The sequence below is a fragment of the Lemur catta genome, chromosome 3, assembly GCF_020740605.2.
Source record: "Lemur catta isolate mLemCat1 chromosome 3, mLemCat1.pri, whole genome shotgun sequence".
NCBI classification, from domain to species: Eukaryota; Metazoa; Chordata; class Mammalia; order Primates; family Lemuridae; genus Lemur; species Lemur catta.
This window is the reverse complement of record NC_059130.1, coordinates 124,949,619-124,977,150: the sequence shown is the minus strand read 5'-3', so window position 1 is coordinate 124,977,150 and position 27,532 is coordinate 124,949,619. Positions and strand designations below refer to the sequence as shown.

The 27,532-nt window shown below is 60.5% G+C and overlaps 1 protein-coding gene across 1 annotated transcript in view; it reads left to right on the top strand.

The window, feature by feature from the left end:
* PRDM16 (PR/SET domain 16) overlaps positions 1-27,532 on the top strand; it is a 309,045-nt gene that overhangs the window by 264,816 nt on the left and 16,697 nt on the right. Inside the window, exons 5-10 of the mRNA XM_045548704.1 lie at positions 10,098-10,200; positions 16,033-16,246; positions 17,817-17,964; positions 18,577-18,730; positions 21,504-22,917; positions 25,527-25,614. Coding sequence (XP_045404660.1) covers positions 10,098-10,200; positions 16,033-16,246; positions 17,817-17,964; positions 18,577-18,730; positions 21,504-22,917; positions 25,527-25,614 — 2,121 coding nt within the window. The remainder of the gene's footprint in view (positions 1-10,097; positions 10,201-16,032; positions 16,247-17,816; positions 17,965-18,576; positions 18,731-21,503; positions 22,918-25,526; positions 25,615-27,532) is intronic.

The following is a 27,532-nucleotide window of genomic DNA, read 5'->3' as shown; positions in this document are numbered from 1 at the left end:
CAGTCCGCGCTGGGTGACCGGAAGCTGCTCGGCTGCGTCCGTGGCCAGGCCGGGCTGAGGCGAGGCCCCCACCGCCCGGAGCCCCCGGGCATTGTCGCCATGGCCTGACCAGTGGTGAAGGGCACAGGCCCTTTTTTGGCCCAAAGTCCAAACTGATAATCATCTTGAGCTGTGTGGTCCTGGCTTGGGCCTGGCCCCACCAGGGCCGAGGGACATCTTCAGTTTGTTCCCAGCCACCCAAGGGGCCAAGGACCCCCTTACGCTCACGGGATTGGACACCCTCATCGAGCTCTGTGGCTTGTCCACGTCACCCCCGGACAGACGGCCAGACCTGCACACGGATCAGGAGAGAGGTGCGTAGTTTCTTCGTCTCCAGACGGCAACGTGACCCTGGTGCAGGTGGCTGCTTCGCTGATTTCTTGAATTGCAAGTCTGCAAGTGGCCCCTGGAAACTACGCCCAGACGGCGGTTGTCATCCTGGGTCCCTCTGGGGTGCCCCCAGCCCCCAGCCCCTCCATCAGAGCGGTTGCTTTTGCCCACACTATCTAGGGGGTACATGTGAGATTTCATTTGCAAAAAAAGAGCTTCCATTCCTTTGAAAATGCTTGCGAAGACCACATGACAAAGGGCACGTTCCGGCATAGCCTGCAAACTGTTAAAAGTGGTTCAAGGCTCTTGACTTGAGAGAAACAATTTTGCGTAAGAAATTCAGAGAACAAGCGCCAGGGAGGCCCAGGCCCGGGCCGCTGCCGGGGGCTCTCGCATTCGCTCGTCTGGCCGGTCTCCGGCCCGGGGCTGAGTCCGGACCAAGCAGTCGCTCTACGGGGCGCAGGCTGGTTCCAGATGGGGGCACACATCGGCCTCTGCTGCCAGGACTTGGATGGCTTTCAGTTAAACAAAACATTTTGAAAATAACTTTTTCTGATTGCAAAAGGAAAATGAAAAGGAAAAGAAAGAAAGCAAAAGAATGATCATAAACATTAGAACAAAACTTTAAAAAAAAACAAAAATAAACCTTTCCTTTCTTGCAGATGAAAGTGAAATCTGAGTGTAGGAGAATCAGACTTAGGCGGAGAAAGGCGTCCATCCCACCCGGCCTGCGCTCCGGGCTGCAGGGAGCCTGCATCCCCGTCTGTGGGGGCTGGGCCAGGGCTGTGCTTTTGTGGGGTACAGACGAGAGAAATGAAGATCCAAATTGTTTTAATGTAAGAAATAAATGTTTATTAGAACATTCGAACTAAACTTAAGCAGTAAGGTAGGTGTCTTTAATGTGTCTAGCTTTTTAAAAACAAAACAGCTGTGTCATCTTCTCAAAGAGATGCCTGTCTTTTAAAAATCTTCATTTTATTAGTACTATTTCAGGGAAGCTTTCCTGTTAGCCACACATGCGGTCCAAGTGGAATCGACGGCCTTGCAGCCGCTGCCCCTCCATGGTCAGGATGGGGGCAGAAGTGCTTTCTGCCCGGGCAGAACAGTGATCCGTAACCTGTATCGATTCCGCCGAATTCAGCGCCCCCACGACTCATTCCGCAGCTCCGTCCTGGAGTGCAGAACGCACTCGGCTGTTACCTAAACCTGGGACCCCTCACCTGCCAGACACTTCTCTCCAGCACTGCCTCACGGGATTAACGCTCCTGCTTTGGCCCTGGGGACTGAATCAAAGCCACAACGCGGAGGGAATTGGGAACGCACATTTAAGCAAATGCAACCCCAAAGCGGCCCAAAGCGGAGAGAAATTTCTCACGCGGTGGTGCGTTTCCCACCCCGTCAGCCCTGTGTCGAGACCCTTCCCCTCTGAGGGAGAGGAGCCCTCTGCCCCCGGGGACTCCCTCATACCGTATCGGGTGACAGCAGGCCTCACAGAGCAACCAACATTCCCACCAACGCCCCCCAAGGGTGCGCCTCTGAACGTGGTAATCCACACGGCAGTGGCCCCGAAATGCCCAGGAAAGTGGGAGCCCACCAGGGCCGGAGGAAACTGCCCCTCGGGCACGGGGAGGACAGCGGCAGAGAAGTCGTCGGGCACTTAGCGCCCTGTCCTGGAATCTCAACTTTGCATTTCAGTTATCAAAGGAAAATGAACAATTTGTGAGATGTATTTTCCCTTGAATAATAAGATTTAAATTCTAATAATAACATGAAAAATCTGCTTTCAGAAACCCATAGACTCTCAATAAATACTTGTTGGTTAAATGCAATGACTTTTAGAAATACGTCTTTGAAAGGCACATAACAGACTTCGATCTACTTTTTAAATGCTCTCTCGGTGGGGCGGCCACGCAGCCTCAGTCCCGGGCCTGGCCGTGGAGACATGGGTTCTGGCAAAGCAACCTATTTTGAGCCTGTATGGAGCTGAAATAAAAATGTCCCTGAAATAGTAGCAATAAAACAAAGATTTCTGAAGACAGACCTCTCTTTGAGAAGGAAACGCTGTATGATGTCAATGGGGTTTCTCAGGTTTCCGTCATGCCAAGGGTTCTGCCAGGATTTCCTGGTACTTATCAATACACGCACTCACACGCGCACACACGTGTGAACAGCCTCCCCCTTTGTGTCCCCCGAGCGCACGCACCCCCTCCAGTGCAGCATGCACATCGAAGGGGAGGAAACCGCCTCTGAACATCCACGCAACCTCGTGGAGTGTGCAAACGCAGTTCCGCGGGCAGCGCGCTGAGGTCGGAAAAGCAGGAGTGTCGTCTGAGGTTCAAGACACGTGAACTTATCCCAATTTTCAGAAGAGAGAAGACACGGGGGCAGAAGAGGGTCTCCGCATCCTAAAGAGGAAGTTCTGGAAGCCACAGCCTCGCAGCGGAGATGAGCCCTCCTAGCAGGTGGAAGAGAGGGGCGGCTCTGAGCGGCACACTCGGGCCGGCGTGCGGACTGGGCTGGCCGTCAGGACTCCTGCAGACTCAGGAGCCTCCTGGATGGTCCCGCGTCCCTGGAAGAGACCCACACATGGGCACAGTGGAGATCGGGGGAGTCGCGTCTCCCTCGGCCCCTCCCAGCCCCCCCTGGCCTTTGCTGCCCGCAGGGTGTCACCGTGCCTACAGGCTCTGGGAGCAGGGCCACCCCCACGTCCCGCAGGGTGTCACCGTGCCGACAGGCTCTGGGAGCAGGGCCACCCCCACGTCCCGCAGGGTGCCATGCAGCTAAGGGCTCACTAACTCATCCCTGGGGCGCTCCGGGGAGCCCACTGAACTGGGCAGTGCAGCACCCGCAGGTCTAAGTGGACCACCTGGCCAGGGCTCACTCTCCTCCGGAGCCCACTCGGATGCCCCTGCCCAGCCTCACCTGACGTGGCTGAGACGCCTGCCTTGGGACAGCGGGTCGGCTGATGTGCTCCTGTGCAGCGACTTGGGCTGGGCTGGGGGGACAGCGACATGAGAACAGTGAGCCCCAGGGCTTGGAAAGCTTGGCAACTGCCCCCCGTCTCCCCCAGGGCTCCTTCCAGAAAGCCAGCACCTCCTGGTGCCTTGGCCTTGGGATGCAGGTGGCTGGGGGGCGGGGGCAGCACCCCTCCCTTCCAGGCAGGGCTGGCCCAGGCTCCTGCCCGTCTCCGGCCCAGGTCCACGGGGGCTGAGCCATCTTCTCTCAGACTCGTGCACCCCCATGGCTGTGGGCCTGGCTCACCAGCCACCTCCATGTCCTAATTTAGGTGACAAGACTCCCGCTCCTGGTGCCTATGGCTCTGGGGGGCATCATGAGAGGTGACCAGTCCCGTCACTCTGGCCCTTGGTCCTGGGAAGCACGCCTCTGCCCCTTCCTTGCGGCTCTGGGTCAGAGAGCCCAGCAGCAGCTGAGGCCACACGGGGCCCTGCACTTCCCTCTGGGCCCTGCCTCGTGGCCTGAAAGGTGACTTGTGGTTTTTCTGTGTGCACAGTGGCCACAGGCCACAGCCAGGGGCATGCCGGGCTTTGGGGTGGCCAGGCTGACCGGAACCCAACCTCCAAGCTTTCTCCCAGGATGTCAGGGGTGGACCGATCGCAGCCCTAGAGCCTCATTTGACAGCCGAGCGTGTCCAGGTCACCACAGGGTGCTTCATCTTAGCCGAGCAGAGGGCAGAGGAAGCCCCCACAGGTGTCTCCGGGCACGTCGGGCGCACGGCCCCTCCCCGCCCCCTCCCACCACCCTGCAAAACCTCCTTCCCTTTTGGGGAAATTTGCAAGATGTTCAGGTCACCCCTGGGTGGCTCTTTCTCCTGCAATTATGAGCAAATGAGTTGGTTTGAAATGTTTCAGGAGACAGAGACAGGGTCTGTTCCTGAATTTGTTTTAATGTTAAGAAAGAAAACAAGAACTTGGAAGTGAAGTGCCCACAGGAGGAAGCAGGAGGCGGGGAGAGGCCGGTTCACTCGCAGCTTCCTTTCTCTTTCTCACGGTGCCTCAAGAATGTTGGTGGCGGGCTGTCAACTGGCCAGTGGGCTGAGGCTGCTGGGAGGTGGGGCTGGGGTCACAGGCGTACTGGGGAGCACGACTCGGGGCTTCGGACCCCTTGACTACCGGCAGCGCCTCTAGTCGAGAAAAGCAGCCCACTCTGTCTGCCCGTACGGAACCCCAGGGCTGGCCGGGCGTCAGGAAAGCCCAGCACCCAGCACATCCCTCAGGCGGAGCAGCGGGGCTGGGGTGCCAGGCTGGGCCGCCCCAAGTGGAGCAGGGGAGCCCCTCCTCGGAGCGTGTTCCACGGAGGCATTGGTAGGAGATTAGCCGACTGACAGCCGGGCAGCACCGTGGCGAGGAGCGCCGGCACTTGTGCTTGATGAAAACCTGGTGCTGCCCGGGCCAGAGCGCAGCCTGCGGGTGAGGGCCGTTCTCCTTCTGCTTTCGTTTCCCCAGCCCCGACCCGAGTCCCCGTTTCCGTGCAGGTGTGGGACCTGCCAGGGTGGGAATTCTAAACAGAGGGCACCCAGCATCCGTCGTCCTCCTCTGCCTGACCCGGCATTTCCTTATTCCCTTCACTTTTATCTCCCACAATTTTTAAAATTAAAAATCATAAATTTGTGACTTGGTTGGTTCGAATGGTAGCCTCCGACAATGAGAGACCATTTTCTGTCTGACGATGGGAAGGGTGAGGGCAGGGGATCCCTTTTAGCAATTCTCAACCAGTGTGCAAAAGACATCCGAAATATATCCGGTTTGTTTTGATTCAGAAAACTGTCACATCCTACGGGGCTCTCTTTGGAGCCAAATGATCCTCCTCTTGGTGAGGAACGAAGTTTAAATGCAGTTGTGCCGTCAGATACCGTCATTGGCCGGAATCTACATTCTTTTCCTTCTGAATCAAATGCAACACTTTCTTAGAAGAAGTTATTTAAGGATGATGAAGATAATGTAACTGTGGACCAATAATTGATATTTCTATAATCCAGATCCAAACTGGACAAGAAAGAGACAAATGTATAGAGTTTTGTTTTGTTTTATTAATGTTTGAGCTGCAGGAAAGGTGGCCACAGATAGTAACAAGATGATAAAGATTTAGGCACAAATGAAACTGCCTCTGCAACGCGTGGGAAGAGAGGAACGTGGGAAAGCCCGGGGCCCCAGCGTGTCTTTTCCTCCCTCCACTAGAGGAAGGGACTGTCTGCATGTCCCCAGAGCCTGCCCAGGGTGCCAAGCCTGGAACCGCTGTGTCCTCGCTCCTGCTCAGAGCTGAGAAAAAGGACCCAAAACCAGGCTGGAGCCAAGCGCAGGGTGAGGAGAACCGGGAGCTCTCCCCAAGTCCCGCATGCTGCCAGTGTCCCCGCTGGCCCTCGGGGCACCTCCACGGTTGTTTTCTAAATACCAAATGCTCAGCCCCTCGGCCCAGGGCCCTGGGTGTCAACAGCCCCTTTCTAGAGGGAGATGAACTCAGAGTCTGGGGGCAGCCACAATCTAAGCTACTCGGGGAGACCAAAGTCCTGGATGTCTCGAGGCAGCAGCTGCTTCTTCGGAGTCCCCAAGAGACAAACGAAAACATGCCCAGGGACCCTCCTCGCAACGGCCTCTCCCACAAGGACAGGTGAAGGGCAGACGGGGTCACTAGGTGAATTTGCTTTTCAGAAACAATTTTAAAGGAATTCAAATTCCACTCGCTGCCTGCAAGTCTGTTGTGAGAAAAGCCTCGCACGCTGCACCAGAGACTGCACAACCGAATTCTGAAATCCAGGACGGTGAGAGATGGGATTGTTTTTTTAAAGATAAATACACTGAAGGAGATTTCACCTCTTTTATTCAAAGTTCCTTTAAAAGTTTCTTAGACTCGTCAAGAAAAGAAAAGAGAAAGTAGCTCGCAGTTCACTTAATTGAAAAAGAATTATTAATTCCAGGGAGGAGAAAGCGTCTGCAGCTTGTGTTCAGTCCACAATCTACTCATTTCTACCTGGTGTAATTTGGATGGAGTTGTTCATCTATTTAAGTCTCGAAATTTTAAGATTCAGTAGGAATGGAAATTGTGGAATTTAAGTCTTCATATTCAAAAGTAGTATCTTTCCTTTGAATTGATTTGACATTTTAAAAAATGCTTAAGACACTGTAAGGGGACAGTATCCAAAAGCTGACGGCCGTTGTAAATGTGAAACATTTCTTTGTCTTAGAGAATGCTGTCGGGGGAAATGACGCCCATTTTCGTAAGAGGCTTGTTCTGAACAAACGGGGCCTGAGCTGCCTCCAGCTTTTTCCAGCCATTTCTCTGCCTGTCGTGGGGAACGCAGCCACTTGCTCCTCCAGCGCCGGGTTTACCTACACGGCCGCCCCTTTGTGTCTGGAAAGTGGTAAAACGGGCAGAAATAGGCAAGGTCACGCTGAACACAGCTATGATCCTGCGGACCTGTTTCTGGCGCCGTTCACCCGTGTTCAATAAAGTCATTGTTGTCACAAAGAGAACCTGGAGTGTTGAAACAAGGATTTAACTTCAGACCAAGTCTGTTTGGCATCATTATTTTTTAAAGCTGTTTAGAGCAGACGTTTATTGGGCTAGTAAACTCAGCTGCTGTTGAGCCGGCTCCCCACCCTCAGCGCCAGAACCGAGGAGAAAATTCCAGCCTGGCTCGGGCAGCAGGACTCCGGCACTCAGGCGGGGCTTAAGCAGTGTGGCCCGCTACTGTTTGGGAACAGGCACAGGCACTTAGATGCTGTCACTTAAATATAGGGTTCTTTCTCCTTCCCTGCGGCCACTCGCCCTCCCCTAAGGCAGCTGTTGGGGGCTGGAGGGTGGGAGACTCCGGATTTGTTTTTCCTCCCGTGAAAACGCCGGCCTCAGTCTACCCGCGGAGCCGCCTGGCCCGCACAGCGGGGGACTATGAACGGGCTGCGGGAGTTTTTAAGGGGCTGCGCCAACCGCACGCACAGGCCCTGCGGAAGGGCGCGCGGTGCCGCAAACGCGCAATTGCAGCGCCCGAGCGCGCAGACGCCCGGTTCCCACCGCGGCCTTTGTCCCGGGAAGTCCCCCGCCCGCGGACCAGGAACCGACCAGGAACCGCGCGGCCCGCGTCTGGCTGATCTGGCCTTTTGTGCCACTTGGGACGGTCGTAAACGCGACAGCTTTTGTGTGCGCCTCCCGCCGTCGCACAGGCGGGGCGGCCGGGTTTGGGGACGTTTGCGCGACTCCTGTTTCCCTCGGTCCGGTCCCAGTTCGGGTGGCGGCAGGTCGGGGAGCCCCGACCCCTCCCCGGCCGCGAGCAGCACTAACAGCGATTAATTCCGCCTGCGGCTCAAAGTCCCAAGGGCCACGGCTGCTGCCGCCTGTGTCCTGGGAGCGCCGGCGGCGCCCTCCCTCTGGGGTCCCGCCGGGAGGTGGGTGCCCGCGGCTGAGCGCGCCGGACCCTCCCGCCTCCTGGGACGCGCTCCGCGCACGGGGGACCTGCCCGGCCGGGGCCAAGGAACCGGCGGGCGGAGCAGGAGGTCGGGCCGCCCTCGGAGAGGAGAGGGGCGGAGATGGGGTGAGGGGTCTTGGGATTCCCCGAGGCCCTCAAAGGGGAGGGGGCTGGGCGCCCTCAGAGCCCCGGGGTCAGGAGGGCCCTGGGGGCCCTGGTGAGCCGAGCCTAAGGGCAGAGCTGGGGGCGTGTGGGGTCCTCAGAGGAGGGTCCCCGGGAGGCTGGGCGCCAAGAGTGGGCGGGGACCCAGGAGGTCCGGCTGCCCCAGAAGGGGTGGGGGAAGGGAGCAGGTGGCCTCGCAGCTGGAGTGGAGGGGGTGGCCCTCGCAGGGGACAAGGAAGAACATGGAAGAGGCCCCGCTGTCCCTGCCCCCCCCCCAATCCCAGCCACCGGGCAGCCTGTCCAGAGGACGCTGGGCCAGCCAGGGAGGGAGCCGCGCAGCCCGGCCAACGGTGCCCCACGGGGACCCTCAAAGAGCCCCAGCTGTGCCGCCCACCAGGCCACCTGCCCCAACTCTGGGACCAGGGATGTGAGCCAGGCCGGGCACTAAGCATGCGCTTGCTGCATGCGCTCCCGTGTTGCCCAGGGGAAAGCGAGACTGTTGCTGGTTTACTGATCAGAGGTCGCCTGGGCTTGTCCCAGCCTGGATGCTTCTCCCCATTCAACACTTAGGGTCCGATTTTGAAATTCAGTGGCTAAAGTCAGCTTTATTTTTTTTAAGAAACAGTTATTCAGCCACTGTGTGACTTTTTAGATGTGATGGCACAAAACTGGGGCCTTAATCACAATGGGTCTAGTTGGGGACGATAACAGGGTCCGGTTGCTACTCTCCATTTTTACGTCTCCTCGTTATTTTAGCAACTTGCTTGAGAATAATTGCCAGGTAAAATAACCGCTACCCACTGCCGCATGAGGGAACTTCACTCACCAGCCAGATACGCAGTGCACATGTGTGTGTTTCTGCTCTGTGATGTCAGATGTCACGGCTTCTGCGTGTCCTTTTGTGAGTGTGTTGGTGCCACCCTGGAGTTAGCCGGAAGTGGCGGTTTATGATGGAGCCCACAGCGTGGGGGAGGGGGAGGCAGTGCCCTGAGCTGCGTCTCTGGAGAGCCAGGGCCAGCCGCGAGGGAGCCTGGCCTGACATGGGCTGGCCTGTGGGGACCGGAGTGTCACCCACAGCAAGGACAGCCACCTGCCCTCAGTCCCTGGGAGCCCTCGCCTTTCTGAGTCTAGACCAGCCCTTTTCCTTGCAGGAGCCCGAGCTCCAGGCCTCCCAGGGGCAGGTGTGCTCCTCCCTGGCCTCTGCGGCCTCCCAGCCAGTCCTCTGGGCAGGCCCTCGCGTTCCTGGCAGCCCTGGCCACTGTCGTCAGCATGTGGTCAGACACCCACGTGCCGGGGTGGGTAGCGATTGCCCTGAGAGAAATGCACCCCCAGTCTAGCAGTTCCAGACCCAGGACGCTCTTCCTGGGGCTCCCCTTCCTGAACTGCCCCAGACAGCTCGGCCTCCCCTTCCTGAGCTGCTGTTTTCTTCCCCTTGACCCCACGTCACCACCCCCAGGATGACTTTCTTGTTTCAGGAGACACGTTGGCAAACTATAGCTGCTCAGAGCTGGACACCCCCAGTGCAGTGCCCTTCAACCCCAGGTTTTACTCCAGACTGAAGAATGTACCCCGAGCCTGCCCATTCTCAGGGTGTCCCCATCTCAGTTCCTGGCCTGGGGGTTCAGCCGCCGGGCAGCAAGCCTGCAGCAGGCACTCGCCCCTGGCCCCCCACTTCCCTGCCCTGTGACCTGACCCACCTCCAGGGCTCGGCTCTCGCCACTTTCGGAAACAACCAAATTCGCTCTACACGCCAAGCTCCCCCCACAGCCGCCCAGCCCGGCAGCGGAGTGTCTCACTTACACACACGAACCTTAAGGAAGGAAACTCGAGCGCCGACCCGCTGCACTCCTGAAGAAAGAGCGGCTCCTGCTAAGGGTCCCCTGGGACACTCCCTGGTTGGGAACTTTGGTGGGGACCCTCACCTATTTAATGTTGCACCCCCTTTATCAAATCCCAAAACTAGATAAAATAAATTTAAAAGGGACTCCGTTCCTTTTTGAGCACATTCTGCAGAAGTGCCAGAGGGGACCCTCTTAGTGGCAGTCAGAAGACAGGTCGGGGGTGGGTGCGCGGGGCTGGGTGCAGAGAGAGACCCTCTGGGCACCGACGGACAGCATCGCTCACCTCTCCCTCTGGTCTCTCCCTCTAGATTTACTATAAAGTCATTAAGGACGTCGAGCCGGGCGAGGAGCTGCTGGTGCACGTGAAGGACGGCATCTACCCGCTAGGCGCCGTGCCGCCCAGTCTGGACGGTAAGCCCCTCCCACACGCAGCCCGGGGAGCCCCCACCCCACCTGGGAGGACCCAGGGGCTCCCACCGCTTCATGCCTGTTTGTAGCTGGTGGCTGTGCCAGGGCTTTGCAGCAGGAAAAGCACCTCCGGGCACCTACAGGCTTCCTGTCTTCCTCCTCGGGGCGTAGGAGGTTTACCCTGAATTTAAGAAGGGTTTCTGGCAAGGAGGTGAAGCGCCACCATGTTGAATTACGTCTCTGCGGTGTTAGAATCCGAGGTGAATTATTTTAAAACTATATTGTTATCATCATCAGGAACAGCAGCATCCTTTGCTCGTCCCAGTACTTAAACTAACAAACGAAAGGCACGAAATCAGTTTTGTAGCTTGGAGGCATTTTCGACCGCCCTGAGCTCTCCGTGGTGTGAGAAGTTTGTTTTATTTAAGAGGAAGGCGATGGCATACATGTCTTTTAAAGTGAAGTGCATCTGGAGATCGAGGTCCAGGAGAAATGTTGGAAGTTTCCTCGGCAGGAGGGAAAACGTGGGAGCTGGGGCAGGTCTCACGGTGGTGGACAGTCACCAAGCTCTTCCACACAGGGCTGCGCGGAGCCTTCGCTGTGTCCCTTCCTCTTGGTTTCTCTTGTGGTGTGGCAGGTGGGTTGCTCTACACCAAGCACACCTGAGAGGGTGCGGGGAACAGTCCGGCCTCACAGCTTTCCTGAGATAAAGACTTATTTCCCTGCCCCCACCCTGTGGACTGCAATAGTCCGCGGCGGGAAGGCTCGGGGGGCCGTGCGGGACGGAGCCCTGCTGAGCAGGTGGCTGCAGGGGCCACGTCCAGCTTCTCTTCTTTGGACGAGAGCCCCACGTGAGCAGAGCAGCAGCCTCGCCTTCGAGCTGTTTCCGAGCTGGTGCCTCCTGCTCGTGCTGGAGGAAGGCGGGAGGGTGGAGTTTTCCTTCGTGCCTCCTGCCGTCCTGCCAGCACGCCAAGACTCACGGTAACGTCACTCACTGCACGTCCCCCCGACGACCCAGTCTCATTTCACGGGGAAGGAGTGGCATTGCCTCGGCCAGGAAGCCGGCCATGGCATTAGCAGGGAGGCTGAGACCAGACGCAGAGAACTCTGCCTTAATTTACCTTTTGGGTTGCCCAGTGTGGCCCAGAGTCAGGGTCTTTCCTTCCTGCGACAGCACTGCACGTCCCTGAGCCGTCCGAAAGGAAATCGCCCAGAAGGACAGGTTCATGAGCCGGCTCCTATCTGTACTCTCCTCCAAAGTTTGGTTTTAATTAGGCCGTTGAGAAAAGAAAAATAAATTGCCGAGATCTGGGCAGCAGGGGGGCGAGGTCTCATTTTCCTTAAAATAATTGTTGAAAAGACCCGTGCGTCTTGGATAACCCGGGAGAGCGCCAAAGACAAATCTGCCCGGCTCGTGGAGAGTGCTTGACCGTGGAATTTCATTTGTGTAATGAAATTTCTTTCTTCCAAAAGGTTTTTTTTTTTTTAAAAAAAAAAAAACCTCAATTCCTGCTCGCCACCCTGCTCCAACCCCTGATATTAAATAACCTAAGTCTACATTTTCCTAATAATCTATCAGATGTTTGCAGGCTAATTGCTTTCTACACATAATAGTCCAGCATCAAACATTTGACTTTTCCTGCCCTTTTCTGTCAAGATCTTGCCTCCATGGCAGCTGCCCCCCTCCCCAGTTAAACTCTGAATCGCACAGAAAGAAAATGCAAAAATGTTCCTCACTAAGATAATTATCATAAAAATCTTTTATCCAGACCCCAGCCAAACGGAGCCAGCCCCTTATCACGGCAGGGATTTGGAGCAGGCTCTTGGGCTCTGTTGAGCCTCCAGTCTGGGAGATTAGCATGTAGATGCCACATAATTGCAAACCCCTCAGCTCTCCCGGGCCATTAGGCACTGATGTATTTTTCTGTTACGTTCCTGCTCTGCCCTGAAAGTTGCTGATGGAACTCGAGACAGACAGGAGAGGCGCAGGTCTGACAACCGCGGCCGGCCTCGCGGCGTGGCTTGAGTTGGCTGCAGGCAGGAGGCAGAGCGAGAGCCCCAGCCCGCGCCCCGGCCAGACTCCGGTGCGGAGGGTTGGTTTCCAGCCACTAGGTTTTGTGCTTGGCCGGGGACTGTGCCCAGGTATTGCAGATGACACAAGAGCCTGCTGCCAGCCCCCGGGGCAGAGCAGAGCGTGTGGCCGCAGCTCTGCGAAGAAACACAAGGCCAACTCTCGCCCAAGAGATGCGGACCGGAGGGAAGCCGCGTTCAGATCCCTCCTGGCGACCGATTTTGTGTTTACGCTACAATGGAGAGGGGAAGAGTTCTCTTGCGTGAGAACTTCTCATTCTTGGGAGAAAACAAAGAAAATCATTTCCATTCAAATGTGCTTTGCTTTTTAGAAAGGTTCGGAATGATTTGCTTTTCCTCTCTGCAAAGGAGGTGGAGAGGGTGCGGTGATGCGCTCTGTGCAGGCGTGAGGGACAGGGACAGTGCGCTAGGATGCAGTTCCATGTTGTGACACAGCAGGTTCTTTCAGTATTTCTTTACAACAGAAATTTCCTGTGCTGGGAAAACGCAAACGCCGTGGGCTGTGCCCGCCCTTCCCGCCCGCTCCCGTGGCCCCGGGCTGTATTCAGGGCGGCCTACCTGCCTGGAGGACACCAGGAGACGGTCCACACCACTCGGCACCGGCCTGTCCTCCGTCCTCAGCTCTGTCCTTTGATGGGGACAGGCTTGAGTCCGTGCAGTGAAGGGGCAGAGGAGAGGGGGCCACGTTCGTCACCAGGGTCGGTTCCATCACCTCCAGGGCACCCTTGCATGCTGTCAGAGTGAAAATCAGACTGACTTCTCGTTTGAAATCCAAAAATTTTCATTTTAAGTCCAAATTCTAAACGAGAACTGGGAAAATGAGTTGGTCAGTCAGTGGTTGTGTGGGTGGGGCTGGCATTTCTTCTTGTCTTTGTTTCCAAATTCCAACTTCTATGATTGTTCTTCGTTGGGTCCAGAAAGAGTAAAACAAAAATTGGCATTTCTAACTTAACCACGATGCTGGTGGGAGGCCCCATCTCAGCCTCCTTGCAGCCCGGAGAGTTGGAATAAGCCCATGAGCTGCTTTAAGGGGTCTGTGGTTAGCTCCGTCCTGAGATGGTGTTCTCAGCACTCGGGACTCGCTCCCTAGTGAAAATCCAAATTTCTCAAAACAAGGAAGGGCTGCGGAGGGGCTGAGGGTGAGTGCCCCACGTGCGGGCTCTCTTACCTTGCTTTTCTCTCGACCCCCAGTGGGAAATCGGGCCCTGCCCGCCCTGCTTCCGGGGCCCCAAATGGTCAGGACTCAAGACTCACTGTTCCTCCTCTTCCTTGTGAAAATTCTTCAGTCTCTCCCAGCCTCAGTTTACCTGTTCTGAAGCGGCATACAAACACTGTAGCGCCTGCCTGGGTGCCCCTGCACTGCTACCAGGCTTGGGTGCGTGAATCCGCGGAGCTCCTAGGACAGGGCCTGCCACGCGGGTGTTCCCAGTAGCCTCAGGAGGTAGCGTGGCCGCTCCGTGTTTTCCCGGTAGATGCTCGTCCTGAAAAGCGTTTGCAGCTTGCGTTACATTTCAAGGGCAGCATTTCGTAGACTCATAGCGTGTTTATTTATTGCCCATGTCCGCCCCGTGCCACGTGTCATGTTGAGGTTCCTCCTGGCACCCAAGGGTGAGTCCAGCCCCGGAGGGGTGTGGTTTGCTGGGCAGGTGTCTGGGCAGCTCCGCCTGCGGCCTTCCCTGGGGACGTCTGCATGGGGCCTTCCAGGCTGGGAGGCCAGGGCTGCGGTGTGGGGTCCACGGGTCCTGGGTGTCCTGCCACTTTTCTCCCTTCAGCATCTTGTTTTCTCCCATACAAGAGCTTTCTGGAGGCTCAGGTCGGCGAGCAGGGCCAGGGCACCTGGACTCAGCTGATAATTAGATCGCGGTGTTGGGTACATCGTGACCGGCAGTGGTGCCTGCCCAGTTGACCCCAACACACACGTGTCCAGGGCTCCTCTCCGCCTGGCAGCCCTTCCATGTATTTACCACTGTCCAAAGATGTGACCGAGAGTCACATCTGGCCAGCGTTCGGGTTTCAAGTGGCGTCAGCCTGTGTGCTTGGCCTCAGCGTATCAGAGCCGGGACCCTGCGTGAGTCTCCACCTGGGGCACCTTTGAGTCGGGCTGGGGGGCTCTGAGTACCCACCGTCAGGGGTGCCGGGTGTGACTCAGGGCAGATACGGAGAATGGCTCTTAGGCACAGGAACCTTCCAGGCAGCAAGGAGGTGACGCTTCCTGGTCACGCCTGCGCTGCCCGGGCTGCAAAGCGGCTCACCCTCTGCTGAGGACTCTGAAATGGTCTGTAGTTGCCACAGTCCCTCTGACACGGGGAGAGGGACAGCAGGTGACACCCTCTTCCTTCTGCCCCCCATGCCCTACCTCCCAGCCTCTACACCCAGGGTTCAGGCCTTTTCTGCCAACATTCAGGCCAAGTTAACCAGGCTCTTCTCCATGCTGGGCACCAGGCCAGTCCTGGCATGCACACACCCAAACACACATTCACACGTGCTCACAAACACACACGAACACACACACATTCACACAGAAAATGCACATTACCGCATGCACAGACTCACTCCCATAACATATACACATTCACACACAAACAAGTGCATATATTCATGCATGCACAACTGCACACACATTGGCACATACAAATACATGTGCATGCAGTGTGCACGTCCACACACATAACATTCACATGCACAGATATGCATATAAAAACACAGCCACCCATGCACGCAAACATAAATACATAGCATGTACACATGCATACATAACATAAAAGTGCACACACATGCACACAGAAACACATGCGCATTCACTCGAGCAAAGTATGCACATACATGAATACACAAATGCGCTATTCCCAAACACGCAGGCACACTTGCACACAGGCACACACAAACCACATGTGTGTAGGTGTGGAAATATGCCAATGCACACAAACATTCATACATGTATGCATGTGCAGAAACATGCACACGCAGTCATATACATGCACGAGTACATATGTGCTCACACAGATACGGGTGTAAGTGTACAGACACACACATTCACACAGAGACGCACAAATATGGATGCAGATATGCGGCAGTATGCACACTCATGCAGATATGTTTGCATGTGCAAGACAGCTACACGCTCATACACGAGATGCACACATGCATTTATACACTGGGGCACATGCCCACACGTGCACAGAAGCACACTATGCATGTTCAGTTCATCTGGGTAAAAGCTGTTCTCTTTCCAGACCAGGTGGGACACAGGGTCTTGTGGGGGGGCCGCTCTGGGTGGGAAGCTGCTGTTCAGTGACGCAGGCAGGGGGCCGGATGGGCCTAGAGGCCCCCCCACCAGGATGATAGCTCCAGGCCGATTGTTTGGCTTGGCACCGTGGTCAGGATGCTGCCTCGTAAACGTAATAATAGCTGCCCCCCTTTAATTTGTTTGACCTTGATGACAATAATTTATTATATGCATTGAAGCTCAGTCGTCCTTTTTCTCCTAATTCATAAACAAAGGACTTGGCCGGGCTTCCTTCTTCACTCCCGAGCGTGGGGCCCCCTCAGCCCGCCATGGCTGCCTGAGACAAAGGCAGGCCCGGGTGTAGCTCAGTGTCCCCATGAGGCCCAGATCATGTCCTTGGGCACTGCCCAGGGCTCGTCCCTGTGGTCTGCGGGGCTCGGGGCAGCCCTGGGGGGTCAGGACAAGGGCGGGAGGGAGGCGGAGCGGGAATGCCCACCACCTTGTCCTCTCCCTTGCAGAAGAGCCCACGTTCCGCTGTGCTGAGTGTGACGAGCTCTTCCAGTCCAAGGTGGACCTGCGGCGCCACAAGAAGTACGCGTGCGGCTCAGTGGGGGCCGCGCTCTATGAGGGCCTGGCGGAGGAGCTCAAGCCCGAGGGCCTGGGCAGCGGGGGCGGCAGCGGCCAGTCCCACGAGTGCAAGGACTGCGAGCGGATGTTCCCAAACAAGTACAGGTGCCGCCCTGCGGGTGCCCGCGCCCCTCCCCCTCCCCGGCTGGCCCTGGGTCCCCGGCCCCACCCACCCTGACAGCCAGGGCTCCAGGGACATGTGCCTGGCTCACTCAACAGGTGTCCCCTGGCCCCCAGGAAGATCTCTGAGTCACCCGGTCGAGATGCCGCTGGCCCGTGGTCCTGCATAGTCAGGGCTGCATTGTGGAAACAATTAGAACAGAGCAAAACACAGGCCAGACCCTGGGAGTTGCAGCTGCCAAGCACCCAGCTACTTCTGGAATAAGGTCCCAGACCGGGATGGGACCTCACTCTCTGGACTCGAGAGCAGCTCCTTCTCAGACAGTGGGCAGGAGCGGGAAGGGGTCACCCAGGGCTCCCCTGGTCCCCACAGGGTGGCAGCCACCCATCACAGGAGGAGCGTCACAGACGGGAGCCGGCCCACCCGGCCCTCCCCACCCTGAGGCCAGGCAGGAGTGTGGACCTGGGGCCTGGGGGGCTTGGGCACCTGTGCGCCCCCCGGGAGAGCTGGGCTCCTGGGCCGTGTGGGGTGAAGCCAGGACACGCAGTCCCGGGGCCCCGCAGCCAGGGGAGCCTTTCCCACGTGGGTCCGTCCTCCCGCGGCTGAGAACTCCCTCCAGGACAGCCCGGCAGAGCCAGAGCGGAACCCCATCAGGCCCCTAACCGGCTGTGTGATTGCTGGGGACTCACCGCCCTCCCTCCACGGCCTCCCTGGGGACCGCAAACCCTCCACCCTGAACAGATGACTGAGAAAATAAGTGTTTGGGCAAATCCCGACTGGGGGCCTGCACAGTGAGCACCGCTCAAGAGGGTCCGTGTTTTCTTTACATAAACACATAAATCACAATTAACAACAGGGAAAAAGATACAATCTCCCGATGCTCGAGAGCAGGCATTTCTGATCTGAATGGATGGCTGGGCCCGTAATTAACGGGCCGTGATATATTACTGCTTTGCTCATGAAGATTAACAGTCGTCCCCGGGACGGAGGAGAGGCAGGGTGTCCCCGGAGAGGCAGGGTCGGAGCTGCTGGCTCGTCCAAGTGGAGTGGCCCGAGCAGCTGTGCTCCCATGTCCCACGTCCCGGGGAGACACCCCCGTGACCCCCCACCGCCCCTGCGCCTGCCTGGCTCGGCTGGCCGCGGGAGTTCGGGGACACCCCCACCGTGGGGCTCATCACAGGGTTGAGGCCTCTGGACCCTTGTCTCTCAGGCCCAAGCTTAGCCCCAGCTCAGGAGCAACCCGAGGGCAGCCAGGGCCGGGGGTGGGGTCAGCGCCGCCTGCAGCCCCGGGGTGGTCTCGGCTGGGGGCTCTAGCTCTGTCCAGGGGGTGCCTCTGGGGTCACGCAGACCATGGGAGTGGGAAGGAAAGGGCTCCTCATCTGACATGGGGGGATTCTCTGCCCCTCATACCCCTGGACAATCCAGAGAGATGCCAGCACATGCCCTCATCCCCCAGCGGTGTGGCGGGGGCTTCGAGGGGCCGCTCAGAACAAGCCCCGTAGGGCTGGGTCCCCCGGGCAGAAGGCCTAAAGTGACCCTGTCCTCTGTGCACAGCTTGGAGCAGCACATGGTGGTCCACACAGAGGAGCGCGAGTACAAGTGTGACCAGTGTCCCAAGGCCTTCAACTGGAAGTCCAACCTCATCCGCCACCAGATGTCCCATGACAGCGGCAAGCGCTTCGAGTGTGAAAACTGTGTGAAGGTAACGAGCCTGTGTGCACCTGCCGCTGCTGTGCGCGCTGCCCTGGGGGCCCCGGCTCGGCCCCAACACCACGGGAGGCTGCAGACGGTGCAGGAGCCCGTCCTGCCGCAGCCCTGCCGTGAGGACGCAGACGGGTTACGCGGGTCCTTCCGTTCCACCGGGAATGAAAGGGAGTCTCAGGGAAGGTCGTGTCGCACAGTTGGGAAGGATCAGGGCCAAGAGCAGAACCCGGGTCATCTCCCTGGCAGGGGCTTGTCCTGCTGCCCCTGGGGAAGGGGGAGGCCGGCAGGGGTGAGGCTCCACGGTCCAGCCCTCATGGGTCGTAGCCGCTCAGCCTAAAATTGCTTTCTGCACCGTGTTGTGTACAGCCTCAAGGCCAGTTTTCTGAGGAACTGTGGGGGAGACTGGGGCAGGGGGAGGTTTGGTGGCTCACCTGGGACCTCAGCAGGTCATTGCCAGGACAGACACCTGTCCCCTCCCACCCATGCAGAGGGCAGAGAGCCGCTGAGACAGGCAGGGTCCCGAGGTCAGGGCTCCAGTCCAGTGGCCGGAACCAGGCCAGGGGGTGGTGTCCAGCCAGGGCGCGAGCCAACGGCACCTGCCCCTCCCCAGGTGTTCACGGACCCCAGCAACCTGCAGCGGCACATTCGCTCGCAGCACGTGGGCGCGCGGGCCCATGCCTGCCCAGACTGCGGGAAGACCTTCGCCACGTCCTCCGGCCTGAAGCAGCACAAGCACATCCACAGCACGGTCAAGCCCTTCATATGTAAGTTGCCCCCAGCCTGGCACCTGCCGGCCCCCCAGTGTGGCCCCCATCTGAGGGGCCATGTTTGTCCAGAAAACACCGTGGCAGGTTCTGCCACCTCTGCCACCTGCAGCCTGGCCCCGGCAGCTCTCCCAGGGCCGCCCTGCCGGCTTTGCCCTCTGGCACCCCGAGTGCACAGACCTGTCTCTCTGCCCTCCCTTCCCGCCAGCCCTCCACTGCTCCCTCCACTGGCTTTTCCTTCCGCTGGCTTGAGGAGGGAGTGGGTGGCGGGAAGGATACAGCACTGTGCAAAAATCCCTTGAGCGGAGCCCTCTGTCCCCAGCTGACAGAGAAGGACCCTGAGGCCGAGAGACATTAAGTGACCAGGTGCCCACGGCTGCACCGCAGAGCCCAGGTGTTGGCTCGGAGGCGCCCTGCCCTGCCCTTGCACCTCTCCAGTTCCCCCAGCATGGGGAGGGCTGATCCTGGGAGTTTGGGGACTTGGGGTCAGGTGTCCCCCAGCGTGGGGAGGGCTGATCCTGGGAGTTTGGGGACTTGAGGTCAGGTGTCCCCCAGCGTGGGGGCCGCTCCAGCACTGACTACCTGCCCGGAGAGGAGACTCTGGCCAGCCAGCCAGGCCGCTGTGGGGCTCCCACTGCCAGCCCACCCCGCGAGAGCCGACCCAGATCCCGGCCTTGGCGGGCGCACCGGCGGCCAGAGCTGAGGAGCCCAAGGGAGAAAGAGCTGCCGATTGGCCGCTCCATGAATTTCGTTTTTGCGTTTGTCGACCACTCCCCAGCGCAGACCCCACAGAGACAGCATCAGGGCGATGGTGACCAGCTTCGAGCCCCCTGGGCAGCGTCTATTCCCCTGGGAGGGGCTGGCTCGAGGGGAGCACGGTGGAGCGGGGTGGGGGGTCCACAGCTCTGCAGAACGTGCACCCCCTGCCTCCCGCTGCGGGAGGCGCATGTGTCAGTGCACGAAATAACGGCTCGGAGTTTTAAAGCTTGGAAACAAGAAAATCAAACCTGCAAGGGGAGGCGGCTCCCATGGGGCGGAAGGAGGCCCGGCGGGGGGCGGCCACAGTGCCTGGTGGAGGGAGCCCCCGGGCCCTGCCAGGATGGAGGGTCCTGGCCCAGTGCTGCTCAGCAGGCTCTTCCTCGCAGCTGTCTGCGTGAATGCACACATACTTGCACACTTGCACACCCACAGTGCACCAGCCCACATGCCCACACGCACACTCTCGCACACGCACACGCACACGCACACTTATTCCAGCAAGGTCCTCTGTGGACACGAGCTTCCCACCTAGATACGCTTTCTCTCTTTCCTCCCTCTCCCTACTCCCCTGCCTCTTACACACACACACACACACACACACACACGCGTGCATGTGCACACCGCCCTGCCCAGTGCACGCTGAGCTCCTGATGGGAGACACGTCACTGGCAATGACAGCCCCTGGGTCTGTGTGGTCAGTGAGGTGGGGGCTTTCCGGGCTTGCAAACAAAGTTTAAAGTCCCGTTGGGTCATATGAACGACACGGGTTCCGGGAACTGCAGCCCTCAGGTCGAGCCCCGGCTCCTGCTGCGCCACAAGGACTCCGCCTGGAAGGGCGGCCCGGGGGGAGGCCCTGCGGCCTCGCGCCTCTCGTCTGCGCTCCAGGCCCCCCTTTGTGCCTTGGCTTTGGCTAAGGGGACAAAGCAAACAGAAAATCCGGAATGTGGCCAGACTGGCTTTGTGAACATTCATTCCGTTAGAAAGAGATTAGACAGGAGAAAAGCCAGGCGCACCCTCTGGCGCTCGGACAGCATCCCTGGGTCCCTGGGTGTCCGCGACCCGGGCTGTGTTCAGGCTGGGAGAGGGAACCGCGCAGACAAGCAAGAGGAGCCCACACCACCTGGCCCCTTCAAGGAGCAGTCGCTGGCTTGGAGGAAGCGCCCGGTGGTGCCGGCACCAGCATGGGACTCTGGGTCCACCACTGGGTGACGCACCCCCTGCACGGCAGATGGACACCCCCAAGCCCCCACCTCACTGACCACACAGACCCAGAGGCTGTCATTGCCAGTGACGTGTCTCCCATCAGGAGCTCAGCGTGCACTGGGCAGGGCGGTGTGCACATGCACGCGTGTGTGTGTGTGTGTGTGTGTGTGTGTGTGTAAGAGGCAGGGGAGTAGGGAGAGGGAGGAAAGAGAGAAAGCGTATCTAGGTGGGAAGCTCGTGTCCACAGAGGACCTTGCTGGAATAAGTGTGCGTGTGCGTGTGCGAGAGTGTGCGTGTGGGCATGTGGGCTGGTGCACTGTGGGTGTGCAAGTGTGCAAGTGTGCGTGCATTCACGCAGACAGCTGCGAGGAAGAGCCTGCTGAGCAGCACTGGGCCAGGACCCTCCATCCTGGCAGGGCCCGGGGGCTCCCTCCACCAGGCACTGTGGCCGCCCCCCGCCGGGCCTCCTTCCGCCCCATGGGAGCCGCCTCCCCTTGCAGGCTCTGAGCCAGCTGCCGGCCACCCCCAGGGCCCAGGACCTGCCCCTCCAGCAACCTTGATTTCCCGAGGCCTCTCTGCAGCCCCAGGGTGTCTGCATCCCCACCCATATGCACAGAATACACATACACATACACACACACGTACATATGCACACGGACACTCATGCACACACACGCATACACCCATGTGCACAGCACAAATGCATACGCTGCACACGGGCACACACACACTCCCTTAGACGACTTCTGGCCGGCGCAGGCTTCCCTGTAATTTCATACGCCTTTGTCTTTGCTTTCTGCTGACGTTTTAGGCGAGGTCTGCCACAAGTCCTACACACAGTTCTCCAACCTGTGCCGGCACAAGCGGATGCACGCCGACTGCCGCACGCAGATCAAGTGCAAGGACTGCGGGCAGATGTTCAGCACCACCTCCTCGCTCAACAAGCACCGGCGCTTCTGCGAGGGCAAGAGCCAGTATGCGCCGGGCGGCATCTTCGCGCCGGGCCTGCCCTTGACCCCTGGCCCCGTGCTGGACAAGGCAAAGCCCTCCCCCGGCCTCAACCACTCTGGCCTGGGCTTCGGCGACTACTTCCCCTCCCGGCCGCACCCGGGCAGCCTGCCCTTCTCCACGGCGCCACCGGCGTTCCCTGCACTCACGCCCGGCTTCCCGGGCATCTTCCCCCCATCCTTGTACCCCCGGCCGCCTCTGCTACCTCCCACGCCGCTGCTCAAGAGCCCCCTGAACCACACGCAGGACGCCAAGCTCCCCAGCCCCCTGGGCACCCCCGCCCTGCCCCTCGTCTCCGCCGTCAGCAGCAGCCAGGGCGCCACGGCCGCCGCGGGGCCGGGGACGGACTTCGAGGGCCGCCTGGAGGACCCGTGCGTCGCGAAGCTCAAGACACGGGGCAGCGACGTGTCGGACGGCAGCGACTTTGAGGATGTCAACACCACGACGGGGACCGACCTGGACACGACCACGGGGACAGGCTCGGACCTGGACAGCGACGTGGACAGCAACCCCGACAAGGCCAAGGGCGAGAGCAAGCCGGCCGAGGGCAGGCCCGAGTTTGGGGGCGGCGCGGCACCCCCGGGCCCCCCGAGCAGCGTGGCCGAGGTGCCTGTCTTCTACTCCCAGCACTCGTTCTTCCTGCCCCCCGACGAGCAGCTGCTGACCTCGTCAGGCGCCGCCGGCGACTCCATCAAGGCCATCGCGTCCATCGCTGAGAAGTACTTCGGGCCTGGCTTCATGGGCATGCCGGAGAAGAAGCTGGGCTCGCTGCCCTACCACTCCGTGTTCCCCTTCCAGCTGCTGCCCAACTTCCCCCACGCCCTCTACCCCTTCACGGACCGCGCCCTCGCCCACAACCTGCTGGTCAAGGCTGAGCCACAGTCGCCCCGGGACGCCCTCAAGGTGGGCGGCCCCAGCGCCGAGTGCCCCTTCGATCTCACCACCAAGCCAAAGGAGGCGAGGCCCGTCCTGCCCGCGCCCAAGGGCGCCCTGGCCCCCGTGCCCGGCGAGGAGCAGCCGCTGGACCTGAGCATCGGCAGCCGGGTGCGCGCCAGCCAGAACGGGGGCGGGCGGGAGCCCCGGAAGAACCACGTCTACGGCGAGCGGAAGCTGGGGCCCGGTGAGGGGCTGCCCAAGGTGTGCCCGGCGCACGTGCCCCAGCAGCCCTCGCTGCACTACGCCAAGCCCTCCCCCTTCTTCATGGACCCCATCTACAGGTATTAACATGCCCCACCCTCACCCGCTGTCCCCAGGGGCCGCAGCCGCCTCGGAGCTGGGCAGGGTCGGGTCTGTCTCGAACGCCCTCGAGGCCTGTCCCTCCACCTTTGCTGGCCTCGGGGAGGGGCCTCCTCTCTCAGGCCCCCCGCATCCCCTGGGAGGGGCGCCTGGCTTGGCTGTGCCTGTGGTGGGGACCCGGCCGGGGCCATGTTTGTGGGGCCAGGACAGATTGCCCCGGACACATGTGGTTCCCTTGCACACCGACCTGCCTGCCTGGGCCTCCTGAGCCCAGACGCCCCTCCCCACCTCCCCCTCCCCCCGCCCGGCATAAGGGAGACACCAGGCCGGTGGCCCTAAGCAGAGGGCTGGTTGGTGGGTGGGCTTGGCCATTGCGTCTGATGTCGGCCCACGAGAGGGCCACGTGTGCACACATGTGATTAGGCATGTACTCGTGTGCAGGGAGCATGCAGCAGCCCTTGGAGGCCGGCGTGCCTGCTCCCGCTCAGGGCCAGCCACAGTGGGGGGACATGGGGACGGGCCACAGTTCCAAGAGAGGCCTGCAGGTGAGGCGGTCACACCTGGTCTGTGGGGCCTCAGGAGGTAAAGATGAGAGGTGTCAGGGAGGCCAGAGCTGCTCCCTGGGGGGCCAGGTCCAGTGGGGTGATCAGAGACCCACAGACAGAACCTTCTTGTCAGGCCCTGGAACACGCCAGAAGGCATGCACTAGGGTCTGCGTGAACCTCCCCTTCCCTGCAGAGGACCCCGTGGCTTCTCCTCCGCTGCGCCCTCCCCCCACCCTCCCACGCTGGGTCCAGGGCCTTGGGCCTTTCCCTGGAAGCGGCAGGAGCCTACGCTCAGGCTGCGGAGGCCCCGCCCCTGGCTGCTCAAGGAGCCCCCTGAAGCTGGCGTGTCCCCAGCTCCCATCCTGCTGTCGGGGCTGCCCGGCCCCAGGCCCCGCGTTGGCGCACAGACGGCTCAGGGGAGGTTTCCCACTGAGGGGGCACCAGCAAAGTGCTGAGTGCGGCTTCACTCCAAGGTGCCCCCATGTCTACCAGTGATGAAAGCACAGCATCTTGGCAAAACACTCGTCCCTTGTGGGTCAGCTGGGGTCTGCTGCTTGGCCACCCAGGGCACAGGCTGGTGGGGACGCCAGAGCACACGGCTCAGGAAGAGGGTGCAAACCCACATGGCTCAGTCCGACTCCCCTGGGCCAGAGAGTCACACGTGAGAGCCCTTGTCATGTTGAGCAAAGCCCTTCTGCCCCCGCCGCGTCCCCTGCCCTCGGCTGGTGCCACAGACCCTAGACCGTCCCCTGCAAAGGTCGGATCCCACAGTCCAGCTTTGAATGGGGCCTCCGCCAAGCCCCGAAGAGTGAGAGACCCTCCAGTTGACCTTCCCACACACCCCCAGAGCCCATGTTGGTTGTTTGACCCTTGGGGAAGGGACCTTCCCCCCGGGTCACACAGTGCCTTCCTGCTGCCTTCTGCTGTCTCCGGGGCCTTCCCCGTCCTGGACCAGGGTCAGGGTCTCCGTGGGTCACCTGCAGCCTCGGGCCCTGGGAGGGGGGCCCCTGCCCCAGGTTGGCCCCTGACATGCATACCTGGGGGGCTGTGTTTCTTCCTGTGGCCCGTCCCCTCCTGCGGTCACCTCATCTGCCACATTCCTGTCCAGGTGCCCTGTGGGGGAGCAGCAGAGACCACAGGGTTATAGGCAGGAGTGGGGCGAGACCAGAGCCCCCCAGGCCCGAGTGAACGAGGCAAAGCTGCCTCCGGGAGATGCTGTTGCAGGAGGGGGTGTCCAGGGGGGTGACAGGTTCACCGAAGCCCCCTCGACGCCAGAGAAGACACAAATCTGCCCCCACCGGGCTGGGGCAGCCCTGGGGTCCTCCGGTCAGGGCAGGGACATGTGGACGCCCCCCCCCGCAACCTGTTTCCCATGGGAGATTTGTTTCATAATTAAGTCAGCAGAGTTGTCACTGGCATCTGGGGATGATTCTGGAATGATCATCTTTAGCAGTCATCAGGGTTTTAGATGGAGCCCTGCTGGTTTGCCGTGGGGGTCTCTGGTGACGTCCCCAAGAAAACAGCCTGCTGGTCACTCACAGTTACCCGCACGCGTGGGCAGAGCCCCGTGCCAGGGGCCCTGGGTGGGGAGGTCGGATGTGAACATCGAGCCTCCAGGGCCAGCCACACCCTGTTGTGGGACAGTCCAGGTGCCCCATGGCGGCCCACCGGCACAGGCTGACCGGCCAGCTGGCGGTGGCTGGTGTGCACAGTGTGGGTGATCAGAGAAGGTTCTAGGCTCTGGCAGCAAGCACTCGTGACATGCACAGGCAGCAGCAGCTGGGGCAGTTTGGGGGCACTCGGGGGTTGAAGGTGTGGGGAACGTGTGAGAGTGTCGAGGGCCAGCTGGTGGCTGGGAGGGTCTGTGCAGGGGAGTCCGTGGGCCAGGTCCCTGATGTCCCCAAGGCCGACAGGACTCAGGTGAGAGCTGGCAGCGTGGCCCTGGCCAGGCCCCGCTCCGTGGCCTCGTGACCGACCCAGCACGGACGGGCCCCAGGCGGGCGGGCGGCTCCGTGGGGTACGTAACCCTCTGTGTTGCCGTCCAGCAGGGTAGAAAAGCGGAAGGTGACAGACCCCGCGGGAGTCCTGAAGGAGAAGTGCCTGCGGCCGTCCCCACTGCTGTTCCACCCCCAGGTAAAGCCCGCAGCGGCGGCCGGGGGACCCCTGGGCCCCACACACAGCCTGCGGCAGTGCGGGGCTCTCTGCGCTGGGGCAGCCCCGGTTCCCATCCCGGCCACGCCATGCGCCAAGGCAGAGGAGGGTGCTCTCGCTGTGGCCCAGGACCACTGTGGGCTGGAGGGTGGTGGCCCTGACCCGTGGCTTGTGGCTCCGGAAGGGGGAGGAGGTCCAGTGGAGTCGCAGACAGAGAGAGCCCAGGAATTCCCAACGTGAGGGCAGCAGCCCCGGGGGCACCACCGGGAGGCTGGCATTTCAGGGGCACAAGACCTGAGTGTGTTCGTTAATAACTGAAAAGACCGGCAGAGAGGCGGGGCCTGAGGGTGCGGGGACAGGGAGCAGCCCGGGCCCGGCAGTGGCGGGAAGGGGCCCAGAGGGAGGCTGGGCCGCCGCAGGGAGGGGAGTGGGGCTCAGGGAAGGAGATGCGCCCGGAGAGCCCCAAAGTTTGGGTGGGCGCAGACCCCTGTGAGCCTGGGGTGCTCCCGCCGGCTCCTCGGGGAGGGTCACGGGGGGCCACGTGGGGGTGGGCATCGAGGCCGGGGCAGCCTGGACATTCTGAGCCCCAGTGCCCCCCACCCTCACTGCTGGGGCCGAGCCCCCCAGGAGCCCCAGGCTGCTCCTGGCCCTCCCCCACCCCACCTGAAGGGTCGGGGCTGCACAGGGGACTGGCCCCCCCAGCCCCAGACAGGCATTGTTCCCTCCGGCTTTTCCCTCCTGGGACAACCCACTCCGGTCTGTGAAACCTGCACTCGGGCTGAGTTCACAGCTAAACTTAGCGCCTCCCATTGTTTCACTGGGGCCGCGGCGCTGGGCTAACAACTTCCCGCGATTTTGCTGGGGACGGGCTGGGAAGAGCCACGGGCCAGCCAGGCGCATCCTGTGTTTGTGTTTGTGCGGGAGCCGGGCGGGAACGTCTGACAGGGGAGCAGGTGGGCGGCAGAGGCCCACCCCGGCCCAAGGAAGGGAGGCCCATTGGGGGCAGCTGCCGCTGTGCCTCCCGCCCAAGCCCCCATGCCTGCCCCTCGGGCCCAGAGACAGGGGGAGGCCGGGGAGAGGCTACCAGTGAGTCACCAAATTAAATGGCCTGAGGTCTGGAGAAAGACAGCTGAGGGCGGCTGCAGAGCACGGCAGGTCACCGCGTCAGCCCGCGCCACGCAGGTGCCCGGCAGCCCCCCCACCAGGCCCTTCCGCTTCTGAGGCCCGACGCGCGGGCGTGCAGCCCCTGGTGCAGGGCGAGGTGGTCCTGCCCGGGTGCGGCCCCTCGACAGCTCGGGGGTCCTGTGGAGCCTCAGCGTGGAGGGGAGTGTTCCGTGGCTGCAGCTGAGACCCACGGGCAGGTGGGCAGGTGGGCAGCAGCCCGTGTGCCCGGGGCCTCAGCGCCCCCCCTGGGGACCCGTCGTCCGGGCTGTGGAGGGGCCGGTGAGGGGCTGGTTGGTGGCCCAGGGAGCAAGACAGTTTCCATCCGTCCATCAGGGGGACAGGCTGGGAGCACCGTGCGTCTCCATGAGGGACGGTGCCTGCCCGCAGCGGTGCGGCCTGGGCGGAGCCGGCGAGGGGCCGGGGAGGCCTCAGCCACCAAGGATGACGCTGTTGCCTGCTCATTAGCTCCTCCCTGGGTGTCTTTGTTGTGACCGGTGGGTTGTTCCCACAAAGCAAGATGTCTCCAGCACTGGCGTGTGTGGCCTGCAGGCAGCATTTGTAAAAAGCCACGGCCCTGGGGACACTGGTCCACCACTGATGGGCTTGGTGGCAAGAGCCCAGGCTCAGAGTTTTTGTCACTTTCGTTTATCCTCTGGGCGTAATGAGAGCTCTTCCTTCCCCCCTGCCCACCCCCCCACGGGCCCGGGGAACAGCAGGAGCTCCCAAGGTGCCCCCC